At 40.6% G+C, this 18,146-nt stretch overlaps 1 protein-coding gene across 1 annotated transcript; it reads left to right on the forward strand.

Annotated features, from left to right (window-relative positions):
- Nucleotides 1–12,514: 12,514 nt before the first annotated feature.
- Nucleotides 12,515–14,398, forward strand: LOC145537594 (heat shock transcription factor, Y-linked-like). Its single transcript, XM_081568290.1, has 2 exons — nt 12,515–13,161; nt 13,593–14,398. Exons 1-2 carry the CDS (start codon nt 12,649–12,651, stop codon nt 14,322–14,324), a joined length of 1,245 nt encoding a protein of 414 aa, XP_081424416.1. The 5' UTR covers nt 12,515–12,648; the 3' UTR covers nt 14,325–14,398.
- Nucleotides 14,399–18,146: the final 3,748 nt, after the last annotated feature.

Here is an 18,146-nt window from a genome sequence, read left to right on the forward strand (position 1 = left end):
GAGATACAAGTGATTAGATCTCATAGAAAGAGTGCCTGAAGGACTATGGACAGAGGTTCATGACATTGTACACGAGGCAGGGATCACGGCCATCCCCAAGGAATAGAAACGCAAAAAGGCAAAATGGTTCTCTGAGGAGGCCTTACAAACAGCTATGAAAAGATGAGAAACGGAAGGCAAAGTAGGAAAGGACAGATACACTCATTTGAATGCAGAGATCCAAGGAAAAGCGAGGAGAGGTAAGAAAGCTTTCCTCAGCGATCAATGCAAAGAAATAGTGGAAAACAATAGAATGGGAAAGACGAGAGTTCTCGTTGAGAAAATTCGAGTGACCAACTTTACACGCAGGAACTTTTCATGCAAAGAAGGGCACAATAAAGGGCAGAAATGGCATGGACCTAACAGAAGCAGAGGATATGAAGAAGAGGTGGCAAGAATACACAGCATAATACAGAAAGGATCTTCAGGACCCAGATAAACACGATGATCTGATCACTCCCCTAGACCCAGACATCCTGGAAAGTGAAGTCAAGTGGGCCTTCGGAAGCATCACGACAAACAAAGCTAGTGGAGGTGATGGAATTCTAGTCGAATTATTTCCAATCCTAAAAGATGATGCTGTGAAAGTGCTGCACTCAGTAGGCCAGCAAATCTTTCCACAGGACTGAAAAAGATGAGTTTTCAATCCCAAAGGAGGGCTATAGCAAATAATGCTCAACTACTGCACAATTGCACTCATCTCACATGCTAACAACTTAATGTTCAAAATTCTCCAAGCCAGGCTTCAACAGATTGTGAGCCATGAACTTCCAGATGTTAAGCTGGATTTAGAAAAGGCAGAGGAACAAGAGATCAAACTTCAAACCTCCACTGGACCAACGAAAAGCAAGCGAGTTCCAGGAAAACATCTATTTCTGCTTTGTTGACTATGCCAAAGCCTTTGTGTGCATCGCAACAAACGGTGGAAAATTCTTCAAGACATGAGAATACCAGACCACCTGATATGCCTCCTGAGACATCTGTAGGCAGGTCAAGAAGCAGCAGTTACAGCTGGACATGGAAAAACAGACTGGCTCCATATCAGGAAGGAGTACATCAAGGCTATATATTGTCACCCTGCTTATTGATCTTATATGCAGAGTACCTCATGAGAAACGCTGTGCTGGAGGAAACACAAAGTGGAATCAAGATTGCCGGGAGAAATATCAATAACCTCAGATATGCCGATGACAGCACCCTTATGGCAGGAAGCATGAACAAAAGAGCCTATTGATGCAAGTGACAGAGGACATTGAAAAACTTGGCTTAAAACTGAACATTCAGAAAACTAAGATTATGGTATCTGGTCCCATCCCTTCTTGACAAATAGAAGAGGAAACAGTGACAAATAATATGTTGGTCTCCAAAATCAATACAGATGGTGATGGTAGCCACGAAATTAAGAGATGCTTGCTCCCTGGAATAAAACGTATGAGCAGGCTAGACAGCTTATTAAAAAACAGAGGCATTACTTTGTCAAAAAAAAAAAAAAAAAAGGTCCCTCTAGTCAGTTCAGTTCAGGTCAGTTTAGTCGCTCAATCATGTCCGACTGTTTGTGACCCCATGAATCACAGCATGCCAGGCCTCCCTGTCCATTGCCAACTCCTGGAGCTCACCCAAACCCACGTCCATCGAGTCGGTGATGCCATCCAATCATCTCATCCTCTGTCGTCCCCTTCTCCTCCTGCCCGCTATCGTTCTCAACATCAGGGTCTTTTCCAATGAGTACACTCTTCACACGAGGTGGCCAACGTATTGGAATTTCAGCTTCAACCTCAGTCCTTCTAATGTACACCCAGAACTGATCTCCTTTAGGATGGACTGGTTGGATCTCCTTGCAGTCCAAGGGACTCTCAAGAGTCTTCTCCAACACCACAATTCAAAAGCATCAATTCTTCGGCGCTCAGCTTTCTTCACAGTCCAACTCTCACATCCATACATGACCACTGGAAAAACCATAGCTTTGTCTAGACGGACCTTTTTTCGCAAAGTAATGTCTCTGCCTTTTGATATTGTGGCTAGGCTGGTCATAACTTTCCCTCTAAGGAGTAAGAGTCTTTCAATTTCAGGGTGAGAGTCACCATCTTCAATGATTCTGGAGCCCCCCAAAATAAACTCTGACACTGTTTCCACTGTTTCCCCATCTATTTGCCATGAGGTGATGGGACCAGATGCCATGACCTTAGTTTTCTGAATGCTGAACTTTAAGCCAACTTTTTCACTCTCCTCTTTCACTTTCATCAAGAGGTGTTTTAATTCCTCTTCACTTTCTGCCATATGGGTGGTGTTATCTGCATCCCTGAGGTTATTGATATTTCTCCCAGCAATCATGACTGCAGCTTTTGCGTCTTCCAGCCCAGGGTTTCTCATGATGTACTCTGTATATAAGTTAAATAAGCAGGGGGACAATATACAGCCTCGACGTACTTCTTTTCGTATTTGGAACCAGTCTGTTGTTCCATGTCCAGTTCTAACTGTTGTTCCTGAGCTGCATACAGATTTCTCAAGAGAAAGGTCAAGTGGTCTGGTAATCCAATCTCTTTCAGAATTTTCCACAGTTTATTGTGATCCACACAGTCAAAGGGTTTGGCATAGTCAATAAAGCAGAAACAGATGTTGTTCTGGAATTTTCTTGCTTTTTTGATGATTCAGCAGATGTTGGCAATTCCATCTCATTCAGGTTTGTCGTCAATCAAATCCTTTATGATTATACAACATAAATGAGAAATAGATTAAAGGGACTAGATCTGATAGACAGAGTGCCTGATGATCTATGGACGGAAGTTCGTGACTGAAGACCATCCCCATGGAAATGCAATGCAAAAAAAGGAAAATGGCTGTCTGAGGAGGCCTTACAAATAACTATGGAAAGAAGAGAAGTGAAAAACAAAGGACAGAATGAAAGTAATTCCCATTTGAATTAGAGCTCGAAAGAATAGCAAGGAGAGATAAGAAAGCCTTCCTCAGCGATCAATGCAAAGAAATAGAGGAAAACCACAGAATGGGAAAGATTAGAGATCTCTTCAAGAAAACTAGAGTTACCAGGGGAACACTTCATGCGCAGATGGGCTCGATAACGGACAGAAATGATAGGGATCTAGCAGAAGCAGAAGCTATTAATAAGAGGTCGCAAGAATACACAGAACTGTATATATCTATATCCATATATCTATATCTTCAAGATGCAGATAAGCACAGTGGTACGGTCACTCACCTAGAGCCAGACATCCTGGAATATGAAGTCAAGTGGGCCTTACAGAGCATCACTAGGAACAAAGCTAGTGGAGGTGCTGGAATTCCAGTTGAGCTATTTTGAAATCCTGAAGGATGATGCTGTGAACGTGCTACACTCAATACGCCAAAAATTTTGGAGAACTCCGCAGAGGCCACAGGACTGGAAAAGGTCAGTTTTCATTCCAATCCCAAAGAAAGGCAGTGCCAAAGAGTGCTCAAACTACCGCACAATTGCACTCATCTCCCACGCTAGTAAATCAAGGCTCAAAATTCTCCAAGCCATGCTCCAGCAATATGTGAACTGTGAACTTCCGGATGGTGAAGCTGGTTTTAGAATAGGCAGAGGAACCGTCCAGTCGAAGCTATGGTTTTTCCAGTAGTCATGTATGGATGTCAGAGCTGGAGTAGAAAGAAAGTTGAGCACCAAAGAATTGATGCTTTGAAACTGTGATGTTGGTGAAGACCCTCGAGAGTCCTTTGGACTGCAAGGAGATCCAACCAGTCCACCCTAAAGGACATCAGTCCTGCATGTTCATTGGAAGGACTGATGCTGAAGCTGTAACTCCAATAATTTGGCCACCTGATGTGAAGGACTGACTGATTAGAAAGACCACCCTTATGGCAGAAAGTGAAGAAGAACAAAAGAGCCTCTTGATGAAAGTGAAAGAGGAGAGTGAAAAAGTTGGCTTAAAGCTGAACGTTCAGAAAACTAAGATCATGGCATGTGGTCCCATCACTTCATGGGAAATAGATGGGGAAACAGTGCAAAGAGTGTCAGACTTTATTTTGGGGGGGCCCAAAAGCACTGTTGATGGTGATTGCAGCCATGAAATGAAAAGATGCTTACTGCTTGGAAGGAAGGTTATGGCCAACCTAGATAGCATATTTAAAAGCAGGGACATTACTTTGCCAACAAAAGTCCGTCTAGTCAAGGCTATGGTTTTTCCAGTGGTCATGTATGGATGTGAGATTCGGACGGTGAAAAAGCTGAGTGCCACAGAATTGATGCTTTTGAGCTGTGGTGTTGGAGAAGACTCTTGAGTGTTCCTTGGACTGCAAGGAGATCCAGTCAATCCATTCTAAAGGAGATCAATCCTGGGTGTTCATTGGAAGGTCTGGTGATCCGGCTGAAACTGCAGTGCTTTGGCCATCTCATGCGAAAAGTTGACTCATTGGAAAAGACCCTAATGCTGGGTAGGACTGAGGGCAGGAGGAGAAGGGGATGACAGAGGATGAGACGGTTGGGTGGCATCACTGACTCAATGGATATGGGTTTGGGTAAACTCCGAGAGTTGGTGATGGACAGAGAGGCCTGGTGTGCTGCAATTCATGGGGTCGCAAAGACTCGGACACGATTGAAAGACTGAACTGAACTTAACTGATGTTGGAAAAGATCAAATGTGGGAGGAGAAGGGGACAACAAAGGACAGGTTGGTTGGATGGCATCACCAACTCAATGGACATGAGTTTGAGTAAACTCTGGGGCGTTGGTGATGGACTAGGAGGCCTGACTTGCAGCAGTCCATGGGCTCGCAAAGACTCGGACATGACTGAAAGACTGAACTGAACTTAACTGATGCTGGGAAGGACCAAAGGTGGGAGGAGAAGGGGACAACAAAGGACAGGTTGGTTGGATGGCATCACCAACACAATGGACATGAGTTTGAGTAAACTCCGGGGTGTTGGTGATGGACAAGGAGGCCTGACTTGCAGCAGTCCATGGGCTCGCAAAGGATCGGACACAACTAAGCCACTGAACAGCCTGACTGAACTCAAAATCAAAGAAAGGGATTCTGGGAAATGTAGCTCCAGACTAGGCAAATTAACACAGCGGAGCACAGAGCACTTGACTTACTAAACCCTTCTGCTTCACTTAGTAGGGTGAACTGAGCTTTGAAAAACCGACCTGACTGATAAAGAGACTTTGGACAAGTCTGCAGTGAGGAGACTTTTAGTCACTGCTTTAATTTTCCATCGTACGAATCTGCACTAGAAACAGTCTGGATGTCATTTTCCCCACCTGCCTTGCAGTCAGAACGTAACCATGGGACCTAGGCTCAATCAATTAGACGCACCCAGATGGTACCCAGGCTCAGCCAATCAAATACATCCAGATGGCACTTAAGACCAATTAGGTACAGCCACATGAAATGTAGGCTTAGCCAATGGATACACTTACAGGTGAAAGCAGTGCAACTGGGTTCTGATGCATAGAATTCAATCTAGACGAGGTGGAAGGGACATAAGCCATGTCACTAGTGACAGCCACTGTGTCTGGAGCCAGTGGTAGTGACAGTTCAGTTCAGTCACTCAGTCCAGTCCGACTCTCTGCGACCCCATGAACTGCAGCATGCCAGGCCTCCCTGTTCATCACCAACACCTGAAGTTCACCCAAACCCATGTCCATTGAGTTGGTGATGCCATCACACCATCTCATCCTCTGTCATCCCCTTCTTCTCCTGCCCTCAATCTTTCCCAGCATCAGGGTCTTCTCCAATGAGTGACAGAAGATCCTGCACTCAAACTCTATATTGTTCATGGCTGTCTCTCCAGCCATCCCTCTCAGAAATCTCAGTCACTTAATATCCTTTAATAAGTTTCTTTCCTGCTCAAAGTTACCTCTAATGAATTCTATTCTTTCCAGTAGAAAGCTGACACCCCTCTAACTTCATTTAACCATCTAGCCTCTTTCCAAAACTAGATAAAATAAGGAACAATGTCCACCCCCATGGGCAGTGGAGTCAGGGAGATGCATTTTGTCAAATTACTATGGTGCCACAGACTCTGGGCCAGTGTCACCTGTGAGGGGGTCACTGACCTGGGTTGTGAGTCGGGTAGACCCATCTGAATCCTGGCTGTGGTGCTGACTGGCCTGTTGTGTGACATTGCGCATATCACTTTCCTCATCTCGAGAACTCACTGTGCTTAGTGTTGCCTCCTGGGGATATCATAGAGACCAAAAGATTCCTCTACGGAGCAATCTCTCAACCACACAGCTCAGCATGTTGGACACACCCACACCAGTGATGATAAAAGGAATAAGAGTGACCTTTCTTTTGCTGGATTAAAGAAAATAAATAATAATAGAGGTGGTGTCCTCATGTAGTCCAAGATGAAGATGGTCTGTGAATGCTGCAGTTTAGAAAAGTTACATGTTTTTGGTTTTATATTTTTTAGTTTTCTATTTTTTTTATTATATTTATTTTAATTGGAGGCTAATTATGGTACAATATCGTAGTGGTTTTGCCATGCATTGACATGAGTCAGCCACGGGTGTACATGGGTTTCCCATCCTGAACCCCCTCACCCCAATTCCATCCCTCTGGGTCATCCCAGTGCACCAGCTCTGAGCACCCTGTCTCATGCATTGCACCTGCACTGGAGGTCTGTTTCACATATGAAAATATACAGGTTTCCATGTTATTCTCTGAATCCATCCCAGACTTGCCTTCTCTCACAGAGTCCAGAAGACTCTTCTATACATCTGTGTCACTTTTCCTGTCTTTCACATAGGGTTATCATCACTATCTTTCTGAATTCCGTGTGTGTGTGTGTGTGTGTGTGTGTGTGTGTGTGTGTTATTGGTGTTTTTCTTCTGGCTTACATCGCTCTGTTTAATAGGGTCCAGTTTCATCCACCTCGTTAAAACTGGGTCAAATGCATTCTTTTGAATGGCTTAGTAATATTCCATTGTGTATATGTACCACGGCTTTCTTAGCCATTCGTCTGCTGTTGTACATCTGGGTTGCTTCCGTGTCGTGGATATTATAAACAGTGCTAGGGTGAACATTGGGGTACACGTGTCTCTTTCAATTCTGGATTCCTCGGGGTGTATGCCCAGCAGTAGGACTGCTGAGTCATATGGCAGTTCCATTTCCAGGTTTTTAAGGAATCTCCACACTGTTCTCTATAGTAGCTCTAATAGTTCGCATTTCCATCAACGGTGTAAGAGGGTTCCCTTTTCTCCACACCCTCTCCAGGATTTATTGTTTGTAGACGTTTGGATAGCAGCCATTCTGACTGGTGTGAGATGGTACCACATTATGGTTTTGCTTTGCATTTCTCTGATAATGAGTGATGTTAAACATCTTTTCAAGAGTTTGTTAGCCATCTGTATGTCTTCTTTGGAGAAATGTCTGTTTAGTTTGGCCCCTTTTTTGATTGGCTCGCTTATTTTTCTGGAATTGAGCTGCAGGCGTTGCTTGTATAGTTTTGAGATTAATTCATTGTCAATTGCTTCGTTTGCTATAATCTTGGCCCATTCTGAAGGCAGTCTTCTTCTCTTGCTTATAGTTTCCTTCACTGTGCAAAAGCTTTTCAGTTTATTTAGGTCCCATTGGCGTATGTTTGCTTTAATTTCCATTACTCTGGGAGGTGGGTCATAGAGGATCCTGCTGTGATTTCTGTCAGAAAGTGTTTTGCCTGTGTTTTCCTCTAGGAGTTTTCTACTTTGTGGTCTTACATTTAGATCTTTAATCCATTTTGAATTTATTTTTGTGTACGGTGCTAGAAAGTGTTCTAGTTTCCCTCTTGTACAAGTGGTTGACCAGTTTTCCCAGCACAACTTGTTAAAGAGATTGTCTTGTCTTCATTGTATATTCTTGCCTCCTCTATCAAAGATAAAGTGTCCATAGGTATGTGGCTTGGACCTCTGGGCTTGCAATTTTGATCCATTTATCTATATTTCTGTCTTTGTGCTAGAACCACGCTGTCTTGATGACTGTAGCTTTGTAGCATAGCCTGAAATCAGGCAGGGTGATTCCTCCAGGTCCATTCTTCTTTCTCAAGATTGCTTTGGCTATTCGAGGTTTTTTGTAATTCCATACAAATTGTGAAATTATTTCTTCTATTTCCCTGAAAAATACCGTTGGTGGCTTGATAGGGATTGCATTGAATCTATAGATTGCTTTGGGTAGTATACTCATTTTCACTATATTGATTCTTTCAATCCATGAACATGGTATATTCCTCCATCTATTTGTGTCCTCTTTGACTTCTTTCACCAGTGTTTTATAGTTTTCTATATGTATATATAGGTCTTTTGTTTCTTTAGGTAGATATATTCCTCAGTATTTTATTGTTTTCATTGGAGTGGTGAATGGAATTGTTTCTTTAAGTTTTCTTTCAGTTTTCTCCTTGTTAGTGTATAGGAATGCAAGGGATTTCTGCGTGTTCATTTTGTTTCCTGCAACTTTACTATATTCATTGATTAGCTCTAGTAATTTTCTGGTGGAGTGTTTAAGATTTTCTCTGTAGAAGATCATGGCATCTGCAAACAGTGAGTGTTTTACTTCTACTTTTCCAATCCGGGTTCCTTTTATTTCTTTTTCTGCTCTGATCGCTGTGGCCAAAACTCCCAAAACTATGTTGAATAGGAGTGGTGAGAGTGGGCACCATTGTACTGATCCTTACTTTAGGGGCACTGCTTTCAATTTTTCACCATTGAGGATAATGTTTGCTGTGGGTTTGTCGTATATATCTTTTATTATGGTGAGATTTGTTCCTTCTATGCCTGCTTTCTGGAGGGTTTTGGTGATAAATGGATGTTGAATTTTGTCCAAGGGTTTCTCTGCATCTATTGAGATAATCACATGATTTTTATTTTTCAATTTGTTAATGTGGTGTATTATGTTGATTAGTTTGTGGATATTGAAGAATCCTTGCATCCCTGGGATAAAGCCCACTTGGTCATGATGTATGATGGTTTTAATATGTTGTTGGATTCTGCTTGCTAGAATTTTGTAAAGGATTTTTGCATCTATGTTCATCAGTGATATTGCCCCGTGGTTATATTTATTTATTTATGTATTTATTTATTTATTTTCGTGGCATCTTTGTCTGGTTTTGGTATTAGGGTGATGGTGGCCTCATAGAATGAGTTTGGAAGTTTCCCCTCCTCTGCAATTTCCTGGAAGCATTTGAGTATGATAGGTATTAGCTCTTCTCTCAATTTTTGGTAGAATCCAGCTGTGAAGCCATCTGGTCCTGGGCTTCTGTTTGCTGGAAGATTACTGATTACCCTTTCAATTTCCGTGCTTGTGATGGGTTTGTTAGGATTTTGTTTTTCTTCCTGGTTCAGTTTTCAGAAGTGGTACTTTTCTAAGAATTTGCCCACTTCTTCCAAGTTGTCCATTTTATTGGCATATAGGGGTTGATAGTAGTCTCTTATGATCCTTTGTATTTCTGTGTTGTCTGTTGTGAACTCTCCATTTTCATTTCTAATTTTGTTGATTTGATTCTTCTCCCTTTGTTTCTTGATGAGTCCGGCTAATGGTTTGTCAATTTTATATATCTTCTCAAAGAACCAGCTTTTAGCTTTGTTGATTTTTGCTCCGGTCTCATTTGTTGCTTTTACATTTATTTCTGCTCTATTATATGATTTCTTTCCTTCTACTAAGCCTGGGGTTCTTGAATTCTTCCTTCTCTAGTTGCTTTAGGTGTAGAGTTAGGTTATTTGTTTGACTTGGTTCTTCTCTCTTGAGGTAAGCCGCTTTTGCTATGAACCTTCGCCTTTGCACTCATTCTACAGCGTCCCATAGGTTTTGGGTTGTTGTGTTTTCATTTTCATTTGTTTCTATGCATATTTTAATATCTTTTTGGATTTCCTCTGCAATTTGTTGCTTATTTAGCAGCGTGGTATTCAGCCTTCATATGTTTGAATTTTAAATAGTGTTTCTCTTGCAGTTGACATCTAGTCTCAGTGTACTGTGGTCAGAAAATATGCTTGGAATGATTTCAAGGTTTTTTGAATCTACCAAATCTGTACTTATGGCCGAGGATGTGATCTGTCCTGGAGAAGTTTCCATATGTACTTGAGAAAAAGGTGAAACCCATTGTTTGGTGAGAAATTATGCTTGGAATGATTTCAAGTTTTTTTGAATCTACCAAAGCTGTACTTATGGCTGAGGATGTGATCAGTCCTGGAGAAGTTTCCATATGTACTTGAGAAAAAGGTGAAACCCATTGTTTGGTGAGAAATTATGCTTGGAATGATTTCAAGTTTTTTTGAATCTACCAAAGCTGTACTTATGGCCGAGGATGTGATCTGTCCTGGAGAAGTTTCCATACGTACTTGAGTAAAACGTGAAACCCATTGTTTGGTCAGAAATTATGCTTGGAATGATTTCAAGGTTTTTTGAATCTACCAAAGGTGGACTTATGGCCGAGGATGTGATCTGTCCTGGAGAAGTTTCCATACGGACTTGAGTAAAAGGTGAAACCCATTGTTTTGTGGTGAAATGTCGTATCGATATCAATTATGTCTAACTGGTCCATAGTATCATTTAAAGTTTGTATTTCCTTGTTAATTTTCTGTTTACTTGATCTATCCATAGGTGTGAGTGGGGTAGTAAAGTCTTCCACTATGACTGTGTTATCGTTAATTTCCCTTTCATGCTTGTTAGCCTTTGCCTTACATATTGTGGTTCTCCTATGTTGGGTGCGTATGTATTTATAATCGTTATATCTTCTTCTCGGATTGATGTTTTGATCATTATGTAGTGTCCCTCTTTGTGTCTTTTCACAGGCTTTATTTTAAAGTCTATTTTGTCTGATATGTGTATTGCTACTCCTGCTTTCTTCTGGTCTCGATTTGCTTGGAATACCTTTTTTCCAGCCCTTCACTTTCAGTCTGTATGTGCCCCTTGTTTGGAGGTGGGTCTGTTGTAGACAACATAAACAGTGGTCTTGTTTGTGTATCCTTTCAGCTAGTCTTTGCCTTTTGGTTGGGGCACTCGACCCATTTACAGTTAAGGTAACTGTTGATAAGTATGATCCTGTTGCCATTTGATTTGCTGTTTGGGGTTCGAGTTTATACAACCTTTCTGTGTTTCCTGCCTAGAGAAGATCCTTTAGCATTTGTTGAAGAGTGAAAAGAAGAGTTGGGAATAGATGTCTCTACAGTATCTTCATTAGTCCGAGGTAATAAGAAGAAGCATGTTAAAGCAAGGGGTGATGTGGATGATCAAAACTCTGACTTTCATCCTGAAACTTGAGGACAGAGTGTATTTTCAGCCTGCACAAGTTTAAATGTGCCATTCATACGAAAGCCTTCTACCATCCAGATAGCTGCTGAAACAAGTGCCCCAACTTGAAATGATTTCTCTTCTCCATCGTAAATATCAGTTAGACCACAGGAGCATACTGTGATACATCAATCTGCAGCTGCTTTAGGTGTTGTTGTTTTAATTGAAGAGAAATTGCTTTACAGAATTTTGCTGTATTCTGTCAGAATTCAAAATAAATCAACCATAGAGGCACATATATCCCCTCCCTCTGGGAGTACCCTCCCATCTCCCTCCCCATCCCACAATCTAGCTTGAGCATTTGTCATGGGATTTCACATAGCAGCTGCACTAAATCAAATGGCTCTAGTGAAAATTTTGCAGCTATGTCTACTTCTGTTTCTCCGTACCGCAACTTATGTCCATTACAGAACAGTTAGTTTGGACCGAGGGTGGAGCCTTCTACCTTTCCAGGTTGGTATGGTAACATGTCAGCCCATGACCGTCCTTTTCCTAAACTACAACAGTCAGGCAGTTTAGTTTTCCCAGTGCCAAAGATCCCTGATACATCTGCTGCTTCTCTTTCAAGATCCACTCATCAACCATCTTCATTATTTGAAAACTGTCCTAATACAACTGATGTACCAAATAGGTGTTGGATTATGGAGGATACCAAAGTGTAAAATTAATGTTGGGAGATGTCAACAAATTCCTACAATTCTCTTATTTGAAGAAAAAAGTTACATATTCATCTTCATAGGGCCAATTTCTATATTGGAATAATTAAGAGTAAAATGAGTCTTTATTTCCGTGCCTGACTATTTTACTCTGCATAATATAAACACTTCTGTGCAAGGTCATAAAATAAACACTACACTTGCTTTCACTGAAACCCACAGTCAGTTGATTGACTTCATTGCATAGAAGTGAGCAGACCCATGTTTGGTTTGGTAACAGTCCTGAATGTTAAGAATATGTGTATAGAAGGGTGATCAATCACTTTTATTTCAGGAACCAAGTAGACTTATTGATGTGATTTTTCTGTGTAAAAATTCTTTAGCAATGACATTTTGCAGGTTTCATGTTTTTGGTTACTGTTTATGCAAGCAGCCTTTATTTTAAGTTGATGTAGAAGCAAACACTGGTTGAACATTGCCCTTCAATTGCTAGAAGACCAGTGACTTTATGATGTCAGCTCTACTCTTCAATTGCTAGGAGACCAGTGACTTTGTGATGTCACAGCTTTTTGACTTTGAGAACCATGCTGATGGTCTTGAGAGTTTATCTCTGTACGCCAGCCAAGCAGCACTTGAAGTTGCAGTGTGTAAAGTCAGACAAATGAGAAAAGTATCTGAAGAAAGATCTCTCTGAGATGGCACACATTCCTTCAGAAATTCAAGATGTGCCTCGTAGAGATGCATCAAGTGGTTCCAAAACCTCCATTGGATCATCTTCGTGTGATTACACACTTACTGGGGACTCAGTTTTGAGATCTATGATTGAAGAATATGCTTTTCAGGCTTTGTCTAAGGAAGCTGGGATAAAAAGGCCACACTACACATTTTCTGTCTCTGAAAGAAATGAGTTGAATGATTTTCTTTCCCTCACTTTTCCACAAAAACTCTGGACTATAGTTGAAAGTGATCAGTTTGAATCTATTTGGTGGGATGACAGTGGCACTTCTATAGTGATCAACGAAGAACTCTTCAAGAAAGAAGTCTTGGAAAGAAAGGCCCCTTTCAGAATATTTGAAACTGATAGTATGAAAAGTTTAGTTAGCCAGCTTAAACTTTATGGGTTTATTAAAAAGCGACAAACTTTTCAAAGATCTGCTTCACTCCCTGACTTTCTGGAAGAAGAAAACAATGTCTCTGTTTTGAGCAAGGTAATCCAAAATTTCCACTTACTGTCAATATGTAAGATTAAATCATGTGACTTAGAAAGCATGTTCACATATGTAGCAAAAACCGAATTTAAAATTGAGGTAGCAAACTGTTGAACACGTTTTATTTTTTGAAGTTGAGAACAGCTGGAGGTTAAAATATTTGATACTTAAAACACTGTCCTAGCAACTTGAAATCAGATACATGTCCTCAAGCTACTTTAAGTGGTATTTACTGTATATATACAACATATTTTTTAGTTGAGGAGCATACTTGTTTCTAACATGTAAAGTGTTAAAACTACTAATGGAGGTGTTGTCTTTGATTCTATTTAATTGGCATCATTAAAGGAATACATTTTTATAGTTTAACTTTGCTTGTCAGTTTTACCTTCGTTTATAAAAAACTAAATAATTGTATCCTTTGATTTTAGTTACAGATCTACCATAATCCAAATTTCAAAAGAGGCTATCCCCAACTTTTAGGAAGAATGAAAAGAAGAGTTGGGATTAGCAATGTGTTTCCGAAATCTTCACTAGTTCCAGATTACGAGAAGAAGCATGTTAAAGCAAGGGTCAACATAGATGATCGTAACTCTGGTTTTCATGCTGAAACTAGTGGAGAGAGTCCATTTTCAGCTTCCACCAGTTTAAGTGTGCCTTTCCCACAAAAGACTTATACCAGCCAGATAGTCCCTAAAACAAGCGCCCTATTTCCGCGTGACTTTCCTTCCCCATCAATATCAGTTAGACAAAGAGAACAGAACGTGGTAGATCAACCTGCTGTTTTAAACCAGTTGAGCATTTTTAATTGGCACTTCCATAGCACCTACACTCAAGTAAATGGCCACGTTGAGGACTTTGCTACTACCGCTACATCTACTTCTCAGAACCACATCGTATCTCCATTATGGAGCAGTTCTTTTGGACTGATGGTGGAGCCTTCTACATTTCCAGACAGGTATAGCGATATGTCAGCCCATGACAGTCCTCTTCCTAACCAGCAACAGAGAGGCAACTCAAGGTCCCCAGTGCCAACGATCGCTTATACACCCACCTCCTCTCTTTCAAGTCAATTCATCAACGATATTCCTTATGTGAAAACCATGCTAATTAAAACTGACCTATCAAATAAGTATCAGCTTATGGAACCTAATGAAGATTAAAATTTACGTTGGGAGATGTCAACAAATACCTACAATTCTTGTATTTGAACAATAAAGTTACACGTTCCTCTGCACAGTTTTGTTTTCTATTTTGAAACAATGAAGAGTAAATTAAGGCTTTATTTCAATGTCTGGCTATTTCTCTGCACTCTTTTATAAACTCTTCAGTTCAAGAAAACATCCGTTAGGCATCCTAGGTAAATGGCACCTAGCCTATTGTTTCTAAGCAAGAAAATGAGAACAAAGGGAAAAGAGGTAATGGATGTAAAGTGATTTGGGAAATCATCCCTGCTGAAATGAATGGGTGTCTAAATGAGGATGGTACGGGTGAAGGAACACATACAAATAAAATCACAACAAGTGCACCTACACAGTACGAACCTTAGTGCATTCACAGTTACATGATATTCTATTACGTATCGGTAGAGTCTTAAGATAGAGAAGGAAATGGTGCCCCGCTCCAGTATTCTTGCCTGGAGAATTCCGTGGAAAGGGGCTCCTGGTGGGCTGCTGTCCATAGGGTCGCACAGAGTTGCACACAACTGAAGTGACTTAGCAGCAGCAGAGTCTTAAGACATTAGACAGTATAGGGTCATTTTAGCTCTGCTCTCCTTAAGGCGTACCTTTATTTCCTGCCACCATGATTCCACCCTATATTTCCTAATGCATATTTAGATTTTGCTTATCTGTTCCCTCAGAGACAAAATAAATTCCTCTGGTGACTGCAGCACCTCAGGATGGTTAACAAGTTCTTTGAAGACATGATATTTGTTTTCCGTAGTAGTTTCAGTACCATTCTCTTACACCGTGCTTCTGGAGCTACAATCACACACACTGCTTTCAGATGTGCTAAGCCCCTTCTCACAACTTTGCCTCAACTCTTTCTTGGGGTTGGAAGGAACCTCTGTTCGCCCTCCTACCAAGGTGAGCACGGATATCAGGTCTTCAATGTGTTTGGGGTCTACCCTCTTTTCTTTGTGTATCTTTCACATCAGCTAAAACGTGTACTTACTGAATTATCAACAAGGAAATGTAACCACGAATCAAATGCTATATACATTACTCAACAACATCCTATAACCTGCACTATTATCATAATTGACCTTTCCTACTTACTGAGAATCTTTTCCCGGTTGATAAATATATATCTTATATGTTCATGAATGTCAAATGTGGGAATTCAAATTATAAAATGATTGCTGCTCTCATGAAGTTTACAGTCTATAACAACCCATACTAGTCATATTGTTTCAGGCCCCAGTTCCCTAAAATTCAGTAGTAGTTATAGAGATATTTATGAAAAAAACAAACAAACAAAAAAGAATCATTCATTTTAATTCTCTAGAAAAGTCATGGAGTAAGGAGGGATCAAAATCAATGGCTGATCCTTCACATAGTTCACAATGAAATAAGATGAGCAGAGTGTCTGCCAGTTGGACCCCCCAGACTGTCATGAACACTGCCTAGAAATCTTGGCAATCTCCACTTTGTGGCCATTTCTTTAGACAGTGGTGGCAATATCAAGTCATGGCCCTGTTTTGGTATGGTCACCCACATAGGACAACACCAAGTTAAGTTCACCGTTCTCATGTTTGGGGCTAATGCAGAGTGAAAGCTGTGGGCTATTTGTGTAGATAAGGGAGGTGTCCAAACAGCACACGCTTTTTCTTTCACTGAAAACTTTCATTAAATTTGGCTGAGAACACTATACTTTAGAGAGGTAAGCATTTTGCAGCAATTGTAAGAGTTATTGAAATCGGTGTCCTTAGTTATCCTTTCAAGCACAAAGTCCAATGGTCTGGTTTTCGATTTCAGGCATCTTACTATGGAGCCAAATTTGCATGCTTTGAGAAATAGCACCTTAAAAGCAATCACATCTTCTATTTCATTGCCGTGTACTGATTATTCCTGCTCACTCCCTTTGATCTTCTTTTCCTGTTCTGCTTTGAGGGGCAGGTCCCTCTCAAAAAGAATAGGATTAATTCCCTTAGTGCTCTGTGGTAACTTGGAAAAGGCATGGATAAGGACATGCAATATATTATGTGGGAAAGCTACTGTTTTTGTTCCCTCCTGAAAACATAGTATTAAATTGTACCTCAATTGTCCTACCACGGGAAGCCTGGTTACATGATGCATTACCTTGGTGATCAATTCCCATATGGCTTTAACATATCAGTACCTTTAATTCTCAAAAGCTTATAGAGAAAGTATCTCAATACAGTAGGGAAATATTATACATGAGTTCAGTGTTCTTTCCCGTACTTATTTATTTTATAATTTGTGCCTAAAATAGTAAAAGTGAGAACAAAAATTCAAGTGAGTTAACGCAGTGAGTTAAACACAGAAGATTGAGACAAGAAGTAGAAAAATTGATGGGAGAAGATCAGAGGATGAAATTGGGTGCTTATAATGGAACAAGCAAATGTGTAACTGCAGGGCCTAAATAGCTCAATATGACTTCACTATTGTTACCCTACAAATTATTTTCATTTTAGCAAATCACAGAATAGTCTTACATGCAAAGTACTTTAAGATCCCATGGAATGCACAACAAAGGTATATCTTTTAAAGCATTCTGATTTAAAATGTCGCTAGAGACATATCATTCAAGTAGAAAATGATTTCCAAAATTAAGCCTAGAGACAAGTATCAGAGAAACTTTGGGAAGTTCATAGGTGTCCTCCAGTGAGTCCTTGGGTTTTCTTTTCTTTTTGTAATTGTGTTTAAGCATACAAGATCGTGACTGTGCTTGCGTGTGTGTGCATCAGATTAAGAATGTGTTTGTGAGTGTATGTCTGGGCTCTCTTTTGGACTTTTATGTTAGAAATTTCAGCTGAAGAAATAGTTCATTCAAAAATACAGCCAGGCACAAATTATACTGCCCATTCAAAACTCTTCTTTTTCTTTTCAAAGTGCAAGACAAACGGATGCGTCAAAGATTGAAAGCATTTCAATAATAACCAAGCTACTCCGCCCAAACATAGTTAAAAACTATGGTACTCTCCCAATCAACCCAGCAAAAGATGAGTGGGACCTTAGGTATCTATGATGTCTGGCAATAACAAAACACCCACCCTCTAATACGGCAGTACTCAAGAAGGCCATGTAGAGGACTGGAGTTTCAACCAGGCCTTCCTGTAATAGGATACGACCTTCCTATAGGAGGCTGCACACTCACCAGTAATGAACACTCAGGCATCAAATGAAACTAAGGACGAAACCTGGAATTCTCTTCCCACATGGTGGAAGTCCCCTTCCCCCTTCCCAAGTGGATGTGATAGACAGTTAAAATAAAAGGTAGTTATAACATGGCTCACATTCTTCTTACATAATACCTGAAATGTCCAAGCCCCACCACACTACTAAGCAGCTGACTATACAGGTCTTCTGGTCTCAAATCTGTGTGACAATCATCACATGAGAATTTTATGAATATTTGAGATGCATTGATAGTGCAGATCTGTAAAGCTAAACGTCTTTGAGATCTGACTCAAATAGGAAAAGTGTGTACTCCCTGTCTTCAGTTTTATGGAGATTTCACATGCATTCAGACACTTCCACAATGCTCAACCTTCATCTGAAGACAAAAACTGTGACATTAAGAGAAGAGGAATGGTCTATTCACAGAGAAGGCCAGCGGTAAAGTCAAAATGGATCCAGTTTCCTGCCTACATCCCTGCTCAGTAATGTAACCGCTTGTAAGCATTCCTAAGGGCGACTAGGATACACAAGTCAAAGATGCTTCTCCCAGGATTACAGAGTTGGATTGAGAACTGTAAGTTTGTTTACCTCTCATCCCATTCTTAAGATCACAAACCATAA

This window comes from Giraffa tippelskirchi, chromosome Y (assembly GCF_054371585.1).
Source record: "Giraffa tippelskirchi isolate mGirTip1 chromosome Y, T2T-mGirTip1v1.2.pri, whole genome shotgun sequence".
NCBI classification, from domain to species: domain Eukaryota; kingdom Metazoa; phylum Chordata; class Mammalia; order Artiodactyla; family Giraffidae; genus Giraffa; species Giraffa tippelskirchi.